An 18,114-nucleotide genomic window follows, 5' to 3' on the forward strand; every position below is an offset into this window, starting at 1 on the left:
AGTTTGAAAGATCGCACCCCTTTACTCTCCGGCGAGAGCGGGAGGGCACACGGGTGACATATACATTACAAATGGAAGAACTGAAAAGGACTGATTGTCAATCTGAACATGTCCACTCATTTATTAGCTAAAGCTCTTAACACACTGAAATGTTCTCTTACATTTCGAACACACTCTTATTAGTCACTGAATGTAACGTCTGATTAAAATTAGAGACTGCCGTTTCCTCTCTGTGATGTCACTGTCACTTCCTGTTGTTTATCTCCTTTGTCCTTCCAAGGACACTAGACATTTATAACTCAAAAACATATTTTAGAATTCCTCGCATTATAAAGACTTTCTTTACTTGATACAGACGGACAAAGACACCACAATCACGGTATACTGTATACTGGAAATAAAAACAGTAAACTGAAAGAATATTTGAGCAATGGATTTCCATGAACTATTCAGTTGTTCATGATCACTGAAGGATTTTTCTTTAAGACCCTTTTTATAGAGGAGGATTTCCCTTTCTAAGCGAACTAGCGAAGTAATTTAGGAATTATATTAAAGCAAAAAGTCCTGTCTGTTCCTTATGGAAGCTTGTTTCCGCCACAGAATGAAAAATAAAAAAAAGTTAATTGCGACTTTTATCTCACAATTCTGACTTTTCTCACAATTGTGACTGTGAGTTTACATCTCGTAATTCTCGTCAAAATTGCGTGATATAAAGTCGCAAATTGCGTGTTTTAAAGTCAGAATTGATTGATATAAAGTCGCAATTGCGTGTTATAAAGTAATAATTGCGAGATATAAAGTCAAAATTCATTGATATAAAGTCGCAATTGAGTGCTATAGTCAGAATTGCAAAATATAGTCAGAATTGCGAGATATAAAGTCAGAATTGCGTGATATAAAGTCACAATTGCGTGTTATAGTCAGAATTACGAGATATAGTCAGAATTGCGAGATATAAAGTGAAATTGCATGTTGTAAAGTTAGAATTGATTGATAGTCAAAATTGATTGATATAAAGTTGCAATTGAATGCTATACTCAGAATTGCTAAATATAAAGTCAGAATTGCAAGATATAAAGTCACAATTACGTGTTATAGTCAGAATTGCGGGATATAAATTCAGAATTGTGTGATATAAAGTCGCAATTGCGTGTTATAGTCAGAATTGCGGGATATAAAGTCAGAATTGTGTGATATAAAGTCGCAATTGCGTGTTACAGTCAGAATTGCGGGATATAAAGTCAGAATTGTGTGATATAAAGTCGCAATTCCGTGTTATAGTCAGAATTGCGAGATATAAAGTCAGAATTGCGAGATAAAAAGTGAAATTTCATGTTGTAAAGTCAGAATTGATTGATAAAGTCAAAATTGATTGATATAAAGTCGCATTTGGGTGCTATAGTCCGAATTGCATGATATAAAGTCGGAATTGCGAGATATAAAGTCGAAATTTTGTGTTAAAAAGTCATAATTGTGAGATATAAACTATTCTGAGGGGTCTTTTCCCCCCCTTAGAATTGGCCTGATAACTCAATTGCGAGTTTATATCTCACAATTCTTATAACACAATTGTGTTACAAAGTCAGAATTGTGACATGTAAACTCGCAATTGTGAGTCAGAAAGTCAGAAATGAGAGATAAAAAGTCTCAATTCTTTCTTTTTTTCTCGCGATTCTGACTTTAAGTTTTAATTGCGACTTTATATCTCGCAATTGCGACTTTATTTCACAAAACTGCGACATATCTCGCAATTGCGACTATTTCTCAGAATTGCGACTTTATTTCTCACAATTCTGACTATTTTTTTATCTCGCAATTGTGAGATAAAAAGTTGCAATTATTTATTTAGTTTATTCAGTGGTGGAAACAAGCTTCCAGAGTTCCTCACATGAAGCTTGGAGAGTGTTAGATATTTCTCGGATGGATTTGTGTGATGATTCAAAACATCACCTTTTCCGTTACACAAAACATAACAGCACTTTTATTCAAGCTAGGCTTCTTAACAAAACTGCAGTCATCGCTGTATTTTGACATTATTACGAGGACATAAAAGATCACAATCTCTACGAATCACTTGAAAAGTAGATCGTGGATGTCTTCAAGATCACAATATAAAATCATCAGATCACAAACCCCTACAACAATGCATATTCCATTTCACAAAAATAATGATTATAGGGGCAGATTGTCAATTAATAAAGACTTCTTTTTGCCCTGTTCCACAACTTTAAAACAAAGTAATGTAATTTACATTAAGAAAATAAGCTATGTAATATAATTTTGCAGAAATCTTGCCACAGACACGTTTTCCCAATGAGCCTGGGTTGGGTTTGAAACAACATGAGGGTGAGTTAATGATGACATTTTCATTTCAGATGAAGGGTGTTATCAGACTGTTATTGTTTTTTTTTTTTTGTCTAAGAGCAATAACTAGTCATTAAAACAAAACAAAACTAGAACGAAAACCACACAAATTTAGTCACGACAAAATTCCCATGACCCAGGAAACCCAAAAACCTGCATGACTCAAATGCTTCTGCAATTTCCCCACCAATCATCCAATGCAGTTGTTTTACCAGTGATAGTTAGCTGGTCATCTTTTCCAAGTAAATAACTATGAATATTTTGCATGTCTCTTTAGCACGCTGGGACATCTACCATCTGGCTTCTTGGGGAGAAAATAGGGTCATAGAATTACAGGCATTTACCAGACATAATGTGAAGCGTGCGCATACACACACACACAACAGAATGTACGAAGGCGGCGAAAGCCACGACTCCCTCTGCTCGCTGCCGTCCCAGGCTGGAAGGTGTCTCAGTTCGGCCTCTCTCCCATCTGTGCGACAGTGGGCGTCAGGCCAGCGTCACACCCCACCGTAACCAGCCAACAAACAACTCTCCGAGCGCAACACAGGTGACACTCCATCAACCGCAACGCAACCATCCTTCCTGCTCCATTCAAACGAGTCACACGCTCATTCAATTGTTATGGCCCTTTAGAAGGAATCAGTAATGTAGTTACTAGGGCTGGGGTAAACGATTATTATCTAAACGATTAGTTGGGCGATTATATCGATTAGTCGACTAATCTAATGACTAATTGGACGACTAATATAAAGAATATTTTTTCTGCTGCTCAATTAATAAAAAAACAATATCTCAAATAAATAGCATACTGAATCAAGATACTATAAGCTGGCTAACGTTAATCTAATGTTATGTATTTGAACACCATCATTATAACTCTACAACCGCCAAAACCGTGTTATTAAAATATTTTTTACAAACATTTTTTATCATAGAGAATGTTTAAATATTAATATCAGCTGAGGAGGGAAACGGAGGCGGAGTTAGTGGTGCGATCGGAGGCTGCTACTACTGGAGATGAATCGGGAGAGGTTTGTGCACCTACTGATCAGAGCGCGTGCTGACACGGAGTAAAGCCTTGTTTATACTCGACACGTCCGCACGAGCGCGAATGATGCGGCAAAAATGACGCGTTGGGTGCGCAAGACCAGGAAGACTATGGCTGGCTGTGTGTACGCCTTTTTTTGTAACAGCGCGTCCGGCGCCGCGTCCGGAAACGACTTCAAGCCGAATCTGCCCGAGCTTGTACGTCTCACCACACCGGCATCCAGTTTGCGCATTTAAATTGCAAATTTTTTTTCTTAAGTGTTTGTTTACTGTGTGTGATTCATTTAATCGATAGCATATTCACTTCTAGTTGTCTTCGTCCTCTATTCTGCAATGTTTCGGGCTCCCACGTGTGTGTGGCAAGCTGTACCGCCGTGAACATGCAAAAAATAAATAAATAAAGAAGCGTCGACGCAAAAATATGACGTCGACGCAATTTTCCGATGGGCCGCTACAGCACTAGTAGTTACAGTAATGTATATGCATAAATACACACAACCCTATAGTAATTACATGTATTAATACTCAGTACTTAAATGTAAAATTACACTGTAACAAGGACACTTTAAAATAAAGTGGAACCAAAAAAAAATAAATAAGAAAAGCAACAACCCCCATCCACTTGTGTCCTGCACTCACCCATGAACACAAGTGTCCGATTTGTATTGAATAACAACAAAAAAAGAAGTTTTTTGGAAGTGAGAATGTGTGCAGTTCAATTATGACAAACTGTCTGGTTCATCAACACTAAATACTGGTCCATCAACACTGAGATATATATATATATATATATATATATATATATATATATATATATATATATATATATATATATATATATATATATATACTTTGCATTGCTAGACTCTATAGGGGTTTTCAAACCTTCCTGTTTTCAAAGATTTTCAGTGAATATTATATTTAGTACACACAAAAATGCATATTGTCAAAATTTTCTCACTCATGTTGTTCCAAACCCATACGACGTTTGTTCATCTTCGGAACAGAAATGAAGAGATTTTAATGAAACCTCAGAGATTTCTGTCCCTCCATTGAAAGTCCATGATGCTTCAAAAAGTTCATAAAGACAAATGTGTAAACAAAACTGATTTTGTTCTTGTTCTTCTTGTTCTGGTTCTTGTGCTCTATGTTGATCAATGTGAATGTTAAGATGTGAATAAAAGCCTAAATTAAATCAGTTCATCATGTAAAGCGATCAGCCGCTCAGAAGACTTGGATTAAACCGCTTGATTCATATGGATTACTTAATTCATATGCATTACAACTTTTTGAAGCATGCAAATTTTGATTGTGTTGACAAATCAGAAATCTCTCTTACTGTGCGTTCACACCGGACGCGAATAGCGTGTCAAATACGCGTCTACCGCATCTAGTTTGACGCTTGACCACTTTGTGTTAATTTGCGCGTCAAGAGTGAAACTGATGCGCTTAAAAACAAAAGTTTGAAGCGAAATTTACGTGCGTCAGAATCGAAACCCGTTGGCGGCCATCTTTTTTATGTTGATCGAGCATTTATCGAGAGAGTCACTGCTCTGTATTTACTCTGGAGAGCAGAACAGCGGCGTGAGGATCATCGTCGCCGTATTTGTGTCCACGATTCATTTGCTCGCTCCAGGAGCTGCGCCTGGATGACGGTCAGCGGTACTTCCGCCTGTCCCGCGCCCAGTTTGATGACCTGTTTTCACGCATCGGAGCGAGGATCACCCTCGCCCTCATCCATCTAATCTAGCTGTCCTTTATTTTGTTGATAAATAGAGCCAGCCTCCAAAAGTTATTAACCTGTCCTTTGATTTTTCTCTCTCTCATGTCCAGACATGAACTTATGCCCATGTATGTTGGTTGCCTTTACATCATAGTACTATTTCATATAATCTAGATATGGAATAAATAACATTCAATGAAAAATGTCTCGTATATTAAAATAAAGTTTTGAGTGATAAAATATTTGCTTTGTTGTGCATTAGAACCACACCAGGCATTTAGTCATGTTACAAAATAATTTATTGAAGCATCCCGATCCTTCAACACGTGAGCAAGCAGCTAGGCTACTGATTGGTTAACGCGGTGCGAATTGAAGCCAAAGTTCAGATTTTTCAACTAACTAAATAATTTGCGCGTAATGCGCTTAACGCGTCAGATGCTCAATTCACGCCATTCGCATGTCAGTATTCGCGTCTACCGCACCGCGCTCTACGCCTAATTTGCACCGCAGGAATTTTTTACACACATAACCCGTCTTTGCATTGACTTAACATTGAAATCATTCCTGCCTGATGTGCTATTCACGTCCGGTGTGAACGCACAATTAAAATATCTTGATTTGTGTTTCGAAGAATAAGTCTTGTAGCTTTGGAATGACATGAAGGCGAGTAAATGGTGACAGAATTTTCTTTTTTAGATAACTAACCCTCAAACAAAACAGTCATATCATATGACTTCTGAAAACTTAATTTGTATGGTACTTTCATGGTGTGTTATGTCTTTTTTTTAGAGTTTGAAAGCCACTGTTCACTGCATGCTTTGGAAAAACCAAGAAAAACTCATACAGATTTGGTACAAATGAGTGAGTAAATGACAGATTTTTAAAGTAGCCTAAACTAACATTATAAATGATCCTTTAACAAAATAAATTGTCTTACATGGATTTACATGGACAAAGGTTTCACAAGATTCCCCAGGTTTTCCGCACAATGAATCCATTGCAGGTAGACCTCAAACTCACTTGTTTTATGATCAGTCACTTCAAACAGCTTGTTCCACAGAAATGACATATTTCCCCTTAAGATGGAGGTGAGAAAAGGACAAACCTAAATGACCTTGACACAAAACAAGACAAAGTACAAATATATTTCCAAGCTACCCATATTAAAAGGTCATAGAAAGCCACTGGGATTCTTCGGTGCCTTCCAAAGCGCTGGCAAAAATACCCAATCAGGGGTTCCTTGAAGATAAAAGATCTACAAGTTCCAGTTTACAGAAGTAGCAATGACTAAACTCCTTGCAGAATTTCTGTGGCTGGGTATTTCAGTGTACGTGCAGGTTGTCAGGCCACAGAGGAACTGTGGTGAAGTCAGGAGAGGGTGACCACCATCTCACCATAGTTTAGTCTATTTGATTACAATCAGGGGCACCGGCGTTACAATGGGGCACAATGGTTTCCGTACAATGTGGAATTGTCCACTTTCTCTAGGCTCTAATTGATATGTCGCCACCTCTTCCCAGAGTCTCAACGAGATCAACAATGGACGACTCAAGGAATTATGACAGCATGGTCACAAATTAATTCAATCTGCAATCTTCTCCTGTGAGACCAAATATAGGTTGGTCGTATCCCATGTGAGGTGCTGGAAACATTATTCCCAAATTAACAGAGACTGATGAAGGGTACTACCCATCAAGAGAATGTTTATAACTCAAACAGACAGCTTCGTTCTTTCCTTAAACCAATTTGAACTCGTTTAGCCATTAACCATATGTTTAATTCAAACAAATCAGAATAAAGGGGACCCAAAAACACTGTGCATACAACCACACAATTTGTGTGTTTGTCTTTGGCTGCCACAAAGCCCTGCTGGATATTTGCCATTTAGCTACTGTGCATTTCAAGACTGAACACCATAAACAGAGCTTTTTGTCATTTCTATTTCTCAGATAATATCGTCGAACATGAACAGTCGATAAACTCACAACATTGAGTTCACTTTCTTAATCTGCCAACCCTAAGTAGCATACAATAAAAACATGACTTGGTGGAAGAATAGTTTATTATTATTTATTTATATTGTATTAATAAAATACTAATAACCATTGGTGTCTCCCTTATGATATTATATAAAAATGATGGTTTATTATTCATTAGCCAAAATGTCTTATGCTAATCTGATTCATAAAGGCCTGTTCACACCGGGAAGAATTCCGCGCACGTTATTCGCCGACGTTTAACGCCTTGTTAAAAAAACAAAGGGCGCCAATGTGAGTGTGCACACAGACGAGTAAAACTTCACGTGTAAAAGCGTCATTTTTAGAAAAAAAAACTGCCTCGGGTTCGAGTACCAAAAACTTTCCGACCGATGAGATTGGTGCTTTTGCTGTTACAATAAAACAAAACTTGGGGGCGCTCAAACACAAAACGGTCTTGCCGAGCACACATATGCAAAGGCGAAGAAGATATACGCCAAGAAGCGTCGCCGTCTACACAGCCAGGAAGAAATAAGACGAGGAAGATGCAAGGCAAGATGAATGTAGATTTGTTCGTCTCGCTGTTGTTTGAACATAAAGAACTATATGACAAACGCGGCAGAGTCTACAAACATCTTGATAAAAGAGAACTGATATGGAGTGGTATTGCAGAGCAAATTGGCGCCATCTAATGTCAGGGAATGAATTTGCATGTTCACTCGGCTCATCGTCAGCGAAAATGGGTGTGAACACAAAAAACGCGTTGAAAAACACTGGCGAATAAAGCTCGCTGATATTCGTCCCAGTGTGTACAGGCCTTCACATCAAACATCCTTCACTTGTGGCTTATTACACTAGAGGTGGGGGACAAACATTGATTCACGAATCCATGCACGATTCTCTTTCGAATTATTCTACATCCATCCACAAATAATTATAACTGAAATTTTAAATGAATTTTTAATATTTCAGGGTATTGGAAAGCTTCGTAAAACATTAATAAGTGGCATGCATAAGTACAACGCTGCAAAATTGTTCTGCATCATCATAAAGAAAACCAACCAATGAACTCATTACTCTCATTAAAAAAAACACAACACTTTAAAAGTTGATCATCCATAAACAATCCACGTTAACGACCAAGCTTAAGGCGGCTATGATGCGGCATCTCAGCCTCTGGTTTTATTAAAGCCGCTTTTCTATTCCTATTGGCCAGTCAGTCAGCGCAGACATATTTCAGTATGGCGATTACATCGAATCTTCATACACAATTATCATCTCACCACAAATTTGCATCCCTGCACTGTTGCTGAAAAACCGAGATGCACCGAGAATCAGATTGAGATCGAAATGGTGTGGACGCCACATGGGTACGGCCACCTTTGCAATCCAAAGCAGCGCCTCGCGTTTTAAACCTGCAAAGATACGGCAGCGCTGACAGACAAACGCAGAGCAGAACGGCACTTGACAACAGACGATCTGGAAAAACCTGCCTGGACCGGGCTTACCGGCTGTTCTCCGTCATCTCTGTGTGTCTAGCGGCGGCGCTCACGGCATCGGCGGGGCGAGCGCTCGGAAGGACGGGGACCGAGCATGTCTGCGTCCAGAAAGCTCCAGCCTCCTCTTCACACACTGTATGATTCAGTCTCCTTGACAAACACTCGGAGAGCTGGAGTATGAGTCATCCACAAGCAGCCATTTCTGCCTTGAGCCGGCGGCCTACAGCACAGCTTTCTCTCTCTCTCTCTCTCTCTCTCGCAGTCTAACGTGCAGAGAATATAATCTCCAAGCAGCGTAAGCTCCAACTCGCCTACACCTCCAGCTAAAGCTACGACCAACAACACCCACACATGCACAGGGTGTGGGCTCAACCAAACATGAACCAGTGCAGTTGGTTACTGTGCCCCTCTACATCAAACAACACACCTACACGCAACGCAACGCACACGAGAGCTGACTTGGAGCCTGTACGTTGTGTAAACACCTACATCTTTACCATCAATCACTGGTGCGAACAGGAGAGCTGGTCCTGGTCGTTTGAGCGTTTAAGAAAAGAGAGAGACGATGGCTGTTAATAGAGAAAGATGCCTTCTGAAGGCAGATGGTGTAGTTTTGGCCTCTACTAGCAAAGGCTAAACCTTGACCCACTGGTTTCTCCATCTTTCAGAAGTAGACATGTTTTATTTTTGCAAGCAACTTGTTCACAGAAAACATGTCATTTACTTCCAGGGGATCTTGCAGCATCTGAGCACCTACTATTTTAGATAAATGGGATGTTTCACCAACAAAAATGAAAGTCCTGTCGTCATTTAATCACCAGTGGGAGTCGATGGTCACCAAAAGACATGAGGGCGAATAAATAATGACAGAATAACGGTCCCTTTAGGCATTGCTTTATGCTATTTTAGTTCAACACTACCATCTCTCCATGGCTGGATTTATTTGATAAAATACAGCAAAAAACTTAATATTATGAAATATTATTAAAATTAAAAATAACTCTACTATTTGAATGTTCAAATGTAATTTATTCTTCTTGTGACAGAAAGCTGAATTGGCAGCATCCTTACTTCAGTCTTCAGTGTCACGTGATCCTTCAGAAATTATAATATGCTGATTTGCTGCTCAAGAAACATTATTATTATTATCATAGTTGAAATCAGTTATGCAAATCAATCCTTCTATGGAAACAGCAAAAAATAAATATATAAATAATATATACACACACACACCCGTCACCACCTCTTTCTATAAAGCAATGATTATGAATACAAGTAATTTAATGAAAAGATGATAATAGATATGTGGAATCTCACATATGAATGCACTCCAACCAGTTTGGCCAGGTACACTTGCTAATGCTATTTTATCAAAACTTATGTTTTAAAGGCATACGCAGCACGTCTGAGCTTCTGTGAGGACCAATGAGGTTTATTCTCATGTTAAACAGCATGTTTGAGCTTCAGCAAGAACGGACCAATGAGCTTTGTTCAAGCAAGTACACTTTAGGTTCACTGATTAATGTTTATATGTGAATAAAAGCCTAAATTCAATCTGTTCATCATATAAAGCGGCAGAGTCTCTTCAGAAAATTTGGACTGAACTGCTCAATTCATATGGACTAGTTTTACAATCTCTTTATGAACTTTTTGAAGCATCAGAGTCGTAGTTGCGTAGCTGTCAATGGAGGGAAAGAAAGTTCTCTGATTTCGTCAAAAAGATCGTCATTTGTGTTCTGAAGAAGAACAACATGAGGGTGAGTAAATGATGACAGAATTTTCAATTTTGGGTGAACTATCCCTTTAAGAGTCATAGACCTTGTCTGTTTGTCTTCATTTTTTTTTCTTTGCATCTTTGCTGATGTAAAGAGGAAAAACAAAACCTTGCAGGCACCAAATTGCATCATAGTTCTGTACAAGAGCAGAATTTGGACAGGAATATTGGACACCCTCACGCTATTGAGTCCAGTGGTGCAGCGGACATTCAGTAGACATGTGAACACATGACAATTATCACGTGAGTGATGCAAGTTCAGCCAGTAGAACTCTCACCCTGTGTGTTTCTCTCTCTCTCAAACACAGGACACAATTATTTTGCCAAATATATCAGCTACAGTGTGCTCTGCTTATGAATATCTCAATTCCAGCTCAATTTGCTTAACTTAATCTTAGAAACAAAAGGTACAAAAAACAAACAAACAAGTGTTTACCTGAAAGCCATTCTAATACATGCATTAAAGCGATTTTATCAGGTGTGAGGGGTGCACATAGGCCTTATGTGGCTTATTGCTTTTATAAAATTGTAGGAAAAAAAGACACAAACGTTAAATAAATGGTTTAATTTTTTTCAAAATTGACCTGTTACTTCATTAATACATGTTCCCGACCTTATTTTGCCATAGAAAAACTCTAAAGATAGGACTTTCACATCTCTGACAGTATATGACACTTCAGTAAAAAAGAGGTGTCTGATTTGACATTAGTGACAATTAGTTTGAATATGTGTGAGCATCATTATATCAATTAGATCCATGTATTCGGTCTTAAAGCCTATGCAAATACCTGTTGCAGTCAGCCTCAATGTTAAACAAAAGAAAAGACAAAACACTCACTACTCTGGACTGAAGGTGCAAACGACATGCCAGATAGTTGTTGTGCGATTGGATGCACTAATGTCAATCGTGTAATCTTAACATAAGTGTGCTTACACGTTCGCCAGTAGGTGGCGAAACCAACCCGATCTCACGGGAATTCGTACGAATTTTACGAGGTGGCTAATTCGTAACAATTTGTACGACCTCACTCGTACGAATTAGTACGATTTAGCTAAATCGTACATATTTTACGAATTAGCCAATTCGTATGAATTCGTACGAATGACCTACCCCTGACCCCGCCCCTAAACATAACCGTCACGTGGGTTTAGACAAATCGTACAAATTTTTATGAGTGAGGTCGTATAAATTAGTACGAATTAGCCACTTTTGAATCACTCGTACGAATTCGTACGAATTGGTCGTGAGATAGGGTAGGGCGAAACGTGTTCATCTGTATGTGATTTGATATATGATATGAGAAGATGAATACATGGAGAAAGAATGACACATTACGGTTGTACTGCCTCAACTTATTACTTACTTACAGTTCCTTTGCATGCAAACTATCGTACACTTATAACTACACTACATTACAGCCTTAGGCCATGTGTCCACCAAAGCATTTTTAGCCAGCTGAAAACGCCAGACGCTCTGCTGAAAACGGCGTGCTTTGGCCGCTTGAGAGCGGTTTGGCAGCGCAGCGTTTTTTTCCGTAAGACGTTTCGTTGCTATAATACAGAATATCTGCAGCACAGTTTACTTGTACCTGATTTCACAGATAATTTGTTTCATACAAAAAAAATATTATTGTTCGGTTCGCTCTGCTCGTTGATGTCGTTGTACAGAAAGAATGTTGTGACAGTTTATCAGTGTGGTTTAGTCCCGCCCCTCCTCCAAATGTGATTGGACGGGTGGGTAAAAAGTGATAGCGATGAGCGCTGCGTTTTATCCAAAGTTGAACATTTTTCAACTCCTGGCGACCAGTAAAAAACGCTGAGTGCTCGGCACTTCAGCGTGAAAAAAACGATTAGCGCCTCGTTACGCTCATGGCGTTTAAAAAATGCGCCGCTCCCATTGAAAACATACGCCAGGCGCGTGGAAAAAAGCTTTTGCTGAAAACGACAGACGCTCTGCTGAAGACGGCGTGTTTTGAGAGCGTTTTGGCAGCGCAGCGGTTTTTTTTCTGTTGAGACGTTTCGTTGCTATAATACAGAATATCCGCAGCAGTTTACTTGGAACTGATTTCACAGATAATTTGTTTCACACTAAAAATGTATTTATCATCCATTTTGTTAGCTCTGCTGGTTGATGTCGTTGTACAGAATGAATGTTGTGACAGTTGGTCGGTGTGGTTTAGTCCCGCCCCTCCTCCACTGTGATTGGACGGCTGGGTATAAAGTGACAGTGATGACCGCTGCGTTTTATCCAAAGTTGAACATTTTTCAACTCTTGGCGACCAGTAAAAAACGCAGAGCACTCGGCGCTTCAGTGTGAAAAAAAAAAAAATGCTCAGCGCCTCGTTACGCTCATGGCGTTTAAAAAACGTGGCGCTCCCATTGAAAACATTCGAAAACATAAGCCAGGCGCGTGGAAAAACGCAAAATGTGCAGTGGATGCAGGTAGGCTACACTGTTTGACATCCTGCAAACCATATATGATACAGTTGGCGTTCGTTTTTATTTTGTACTACTTATCAAGCTGTCATTCGCCGGCAGGCACAGTGTACATATTCAGATGAAAACGCATCCATACTTTTCTAGGCTTTCATTTTTGTGCAGTGTAAGGTGACGCATTCTCTATAAGATATATGTTAAATATCTCCAAACTCCAAGTCTGGTAGAGACATTGCCAGCTTCAAAGCAATGAAAACATCAGCGTGTGCTGTGTTCCGAGTATGTTTATCTTTTCATGATATCTAATTTTAACATTCGGTGACATGTGGTCTAAACAGTTAATTGATTGTAGTATTGGAAATTAGGCTGCAATTCCCCTGGCTGGCCACTGTTTGTCACCATTTTGTCAGCTTTTGTTCCCCGCCAGGTATCAATGGTAGTCACGTGACTGCAAAGTATGAATGGCCCCTTTAAATTTAATGTTGTTCCTTATCATTTTGTTTAACCACCCCCCCACTGAACGAGAAATCTGGCACAGGGCACACACACATAAAAATAACACGCACACACACATAAAAAAAACCTAAGTAATGAAAACCAATATATAAATGTGGGGCAGAGTGGTTTCCGCCCCTTTTGGCAGGTGTGTTAAACAGTTGCACCAAACCTGATAAGGGCAGAGAGTGTTACTTCCTTAGATAAGGTCTGTGTAACCCTGCCCGGCCCTACTCTACAAGAGACAGAGAAGGGGAAACACAACACTCTCTCTTGAAAAGCAAGTTTATTTTATCAAGCATCACAATGAATGAACTTTTATCCTGAAAAGGCATTATATTAAATGACAAAGTTATGTGCAAATTCTGTGCTCACGGCAGGCTTAAGTATATTATTCCTCATGTAAATTTATAATGGTTATTATCCCACCATTAGATTCATAACTGCTCCATTGTCATGAACTGATATCGATCCATGTGTCAAAAGCAGAACTATTATCGCTTTGACATTGTGTCTAAAAAACACCGAGCTCATGAAGTAAGACATCTGACACATATGGCGCTTTTCCACTACACAGTACCAGCTCGACTCGACTCGGCTCGACTTTGTTTGGTTTTCCACTGTGTAAAAGTTGTACCTGTTCCTGCTTTCGGGTACTTTTTTTGTTTCATCTCCGATGAGGTTCTGAGCGAGCTAAGCTGGTAATAAAATGTGACGTGAAAACAATGCTGACTGCTGATTGGTCAGAGAGAATCGTCACCATTCACTGCGTCATCATTGCATGCGCCAGACGGAGTATCCAGAATATCCCCGCCATTTTTAAATAGTTTGGCTAGATCTATCTTAAAATCTAACAATAAATGCTGTTCTTTTGAATCCTGAAAAAAATGCATGATGGTTTCCCCACAAACATATCCACATGTGTTTTCCACATTGATAATAATAAGAAATGTTTCTTGTGCAGCAAATTAACACATTAGAATGATTTCTGAAGGATCATCTGGAGTAATGATCACAGAAATACAATATTACTGTTTGAATCAATGAGACATTTATTTCAAAAACATAAAGTCTTCTACAGACACAATCCAAACTTTCCAACGGTAGTGTCTATGTCTGTGAATGTGGCGAGAAGATAAAAAGGAAAAATCTTTCAAAACTTCATTTGAAACATCTTTACTTCATTTTGGACAAAGGATTTGATTAGCAATGTCAAGTGGTATAACTGTCAAGTATGTGGTATAAACCAAGTAAACCAGCATTATCTTCCCCCTACACATCTAATGAGTGTATTGTTTTGGAAATGTTTTATATTATAATGTTTAAGTAAAAACTGCTTTACAAATATCATTAACTTCCGAATCTGAATGGTCATAACATTTGACAACCGGAAATAACCTTGTTTACAAGAACTGATATATTAAAAAGAATTAAAATATAGCTTGAGAGCCCGTCCACACGAAGACGCGTTTAGCTCTATACGCATACATTTTTTATCATATTGGCGTTTCATCCACACGGATCCGGCGTTTTATGAGAGTGAAACCGCTACTTTTTGAAACCAGGTCTAAAAGTGGATAAATCTGAAAACGACACCCTTGCGGTTTCGTGTGTGCAACCAATCCGTATATTTTGTGAAACGATGATGTCATCACATCACGTGTCGGCTGTGTCACACGCCATCTTCGTCTTCGTTCGTATAGACCACTTTTGCGTCGACGTCACAGTTACGTCACGACGCTAGCTGTAGCGTAAAAAAAAAGTGAAAACTGGAGGCGGCCAATGCAAACCAGCACAGATTCGGCTACATAATAAGGAGCTTAAATTCCTTTTATTATTTTTAAATGTGCATAGGGTATCTCTGTGGCAGAATTACAGCGCCCCATACTGGTCCGGCATATATACTACAAAGTTTTCAGTCGGTTTCAGTGGTTTCGTGTGTACGCAGGTATTTCTTGAGACGACGCCGTGTTTACGGATTTTTTTTTTTAGAACGAGGGAAAAAAATCGGATAGGGAACGCACCTGCTTCGTGTGGCCTGAGTGGGTATTTCAAGGTTTTGTGTGGGGGAAAAAAAAAAAACTTCCCGAATTATATTTGTCACACACACACACACCTGGTTCACTATCTTTGTGGGGACTCTCCATGGACGTAATGGTTTTTATAGTGTACAAACTGTATCATCTCCCCTTACACTAGTGCTGTAGCGGCGCGTCGATGACGTCGATGATTCGACGTCAAAATTGCGTCGACGTCATATTTTTGCGTCGGCGCTTCTTTATTATTATTTTTTTTTGCATGTTCCCGCCGGTACAGCTTGCCACACACACGTGGGAGACCGACACATTGCAGAATAGAGGACGAAGATGACTAGAAGTGAATGTGCTATCCATTAAATGAATCACACACAGTAAACAAACCCTTAAGAAAAAAAATTGAAATTTAGATGCCCAAACTGGGTGCCGGTGTGGTGATACAAGCTCGGACAGATTCGGCTTGAAGTCGCTTCCAGGCGCGGCGCCGCGCGCGCTGTTACAAAAAAAGACGTACACATTAGACTAACGTTAGCCAGCTTATATAGTATCTTGATTCAGTATGCTAGTATTTATTTGAGATATTTTTATTAATTGAGCAGCAGAAAAAATATTCTTTATATTAGTCGTCCAATTAGTCATTAGATTAGTCGACTAATCGATAAAATAATCGCCCAACTAATCGTTTAGTTAATAATCGTTTACCCAGCCCTACCTTACACTCACCCTAACCCTATCATTCTGCCTGATTCATAAGCTTGTTTCCCGAGACGAGTCCCCATGAGTCAGTTTGCATTCAGGTTGAAGACATGTCCCCAACAACACACACACACATACAACTAAACTTGACACCTTGAATAAAGTGCTATTCAACCATAGATCTGTGTCATCAACTACATCCTCAGCCTGAGAAGGGGGAAAACCAACCCTTTAGGCCAGAAAGGACACAAAGAGGGCTAAATAATGGTGGCAAGTAATACCACAGCTATTGTTCATGTCCAGGTGTCCCGTTGCATTTGATATTCAATTCAGTCTGAATCCTGATTTAGAGTTAACAAACTTGGACCAGCCGGGCTAAGTTCGGGCTCTGACATTTGGCCGCTTCTATCGGCTGGCTTGGGAACGCCTTGGCAAAAGTCTCCTCGTTATCAAGCTTTGCTATTGAATGACCAGTCACTGGGCTGTGGAAGCACACTGAATAAAAGAGCTTGTGCGGTCGACTGGACTTCCAGTGGACACATGCGCATTTCCATACGAGAGCACTGAATTTCACAAGACCTCATTTGGCTCGGCAATGCTTTTTCGGGAGGGGGAAGGGATGGGCTGATTGAATGAAAAAGAACAACAGGTTCAATAAAGCGCAGATAATGGCTTCCTGTCTGGGCCGTGACAGAAGAGCTATCTGTGTTCCCTTCTCAGCAGGACCACGGAGGGGTGAGAAGTTGACAACGCTTTCATTCTCCGGAGGACTGGGAGCTATGTTTGGACAGGCCGCTTTACAACAGCAGAGTGGCCTTCACAAATAAACCATCACATTTTACTACTTGGCTTGACCGAGAAAACCTTAAAGGAAACAATCAAATAAAAAATTAACAGCCTGGAAGATTGGGCAGGAGCATTTGGCCCTTGCGTCTTTTCCACAGGATGTAAAACACATTCATAAGAAGCGCAGGACGTCTGATAATGGGAAATAAGAAAAGCGCTTCTTGAAATCTGAAATGGAAATAAACTGTAAATCTGTAATTCACCACTTTTCCATGATATTTCCACTTAATTTTGTATTTAAATAAACATAGGAGGCCATATTAGTGAAGAAAAACATATGTAATTTTTTTAAAATGTGATACGCAATAAAATACTGTTCACTTTTAAAAAAAAAAAACTTTTGCTGATAATTTACTCACCCCCATGTCATCCAAGATGTCCACGTCTTTCTTTCTTCAGTCGAAAAGAAATGAAGGTTTTTGATGAAAACATTCCAGGATTTTCTCCATATAATGGACTTCACTGGGAACCAAACGGTTCAAGGTCCAAACGAGAGTTTCAGTGCAGCTTCAAAGGGCTTTAAACGACACCAGACGATGAATAAGAGTCTTATCTAGAACCCTTCGAGTCATGACTCGAAAAAGATTAGTTCATTTTGATGAACGAGTTTGATCAGGAGAGTCACGAACGCTTATCACAGAACAGAGCAAGGCGATGATTTGTGCTTACAAAACTTAAACTTTGTTATTTATTTTTGAAATGGCCGATCGTTTCACTAGATAAGACCCTTATTCATCGTCTGGTGTCGTTTAAAGCGCTTTGAAGCTGCATTGAAACTCTCATTTGGACCTTGAACCGTTTGTTTCCCATTGTAGTCCATTATAAGGAGAAAATCCTGGAATGTTTTCATCAAAAACTTTAATTTCTTCTTGGATGACATGGGGGTGAGTAAAGTTTAAAAAAAAAAAAAAAAGTAAACTAGGCTACTCCTTTAAGTGTATAAAAAACATTTAATATACTATACATGTTTCACATTCTTGTGTTCGGCTTGATGATTGACTTGCATATGTCGTCGGACAAACGCTGCTATCTGAAAACATTGACTTTTCAGAAGTTTTTGAAGTGTTAAAAGAAGTTATTGCAGTTCATTCGTGATATTCCGATTTCACAGCCCTGATTTTTACTAAAAGAACCATTATCATCACCTCTGTATTTTGCTCAATCATATATTCAGAGTCTTAAGAAGGACAAAAACTCACTTAACTTATGCAAATATGTG

The 18,114-nt window shown here is 39.2% G+C and overlaps 1 protein-coding gene across 2 annotated transcripts in view; it reads right to left on the reverse strand.

Moving 5' to 3' along the window:
* The window catches only part of spred2b (sprouty related EVH1 domain containing 2b), a 65,298-nt gene that overhangs the window by 41,140 nt on the left and 6,044 nt on the right, over positions 1-18,114 (reverse strand). The window contains exon 1 of one of the 2 annotated variants that reach the window (XM_039690679.2): positions 8,622-8,881. The exons of the other annotated variant lie outside the window; for it this stretch is intronic. Within the exon in view, the coding sequence (XP_039546613.2) occupies positions 8,622-8,638 (17 nt within the window). The 5' untranslated portion in view covers positions 8,639-8,881. Of the gene's footprint in view, positions 1-8,621; positions 8,882-18,114 lie in introns of those variants that run through there. 2 annotated transcript variants of the gene reach the window in all.

This window comes from Pimephales promelas, chromosome 11 (assembly GCF_988280905.1).
Source record: "Pimephales promelas chromosome 11, fPimPro1.hap1.1, whole genome shotgun sequence".
NCBI lineage: Eukaryota > Metazoa > Chordata > Actinopteri > Cypriniformes > Leuciscidae > Pimephales > Pimephales promelas.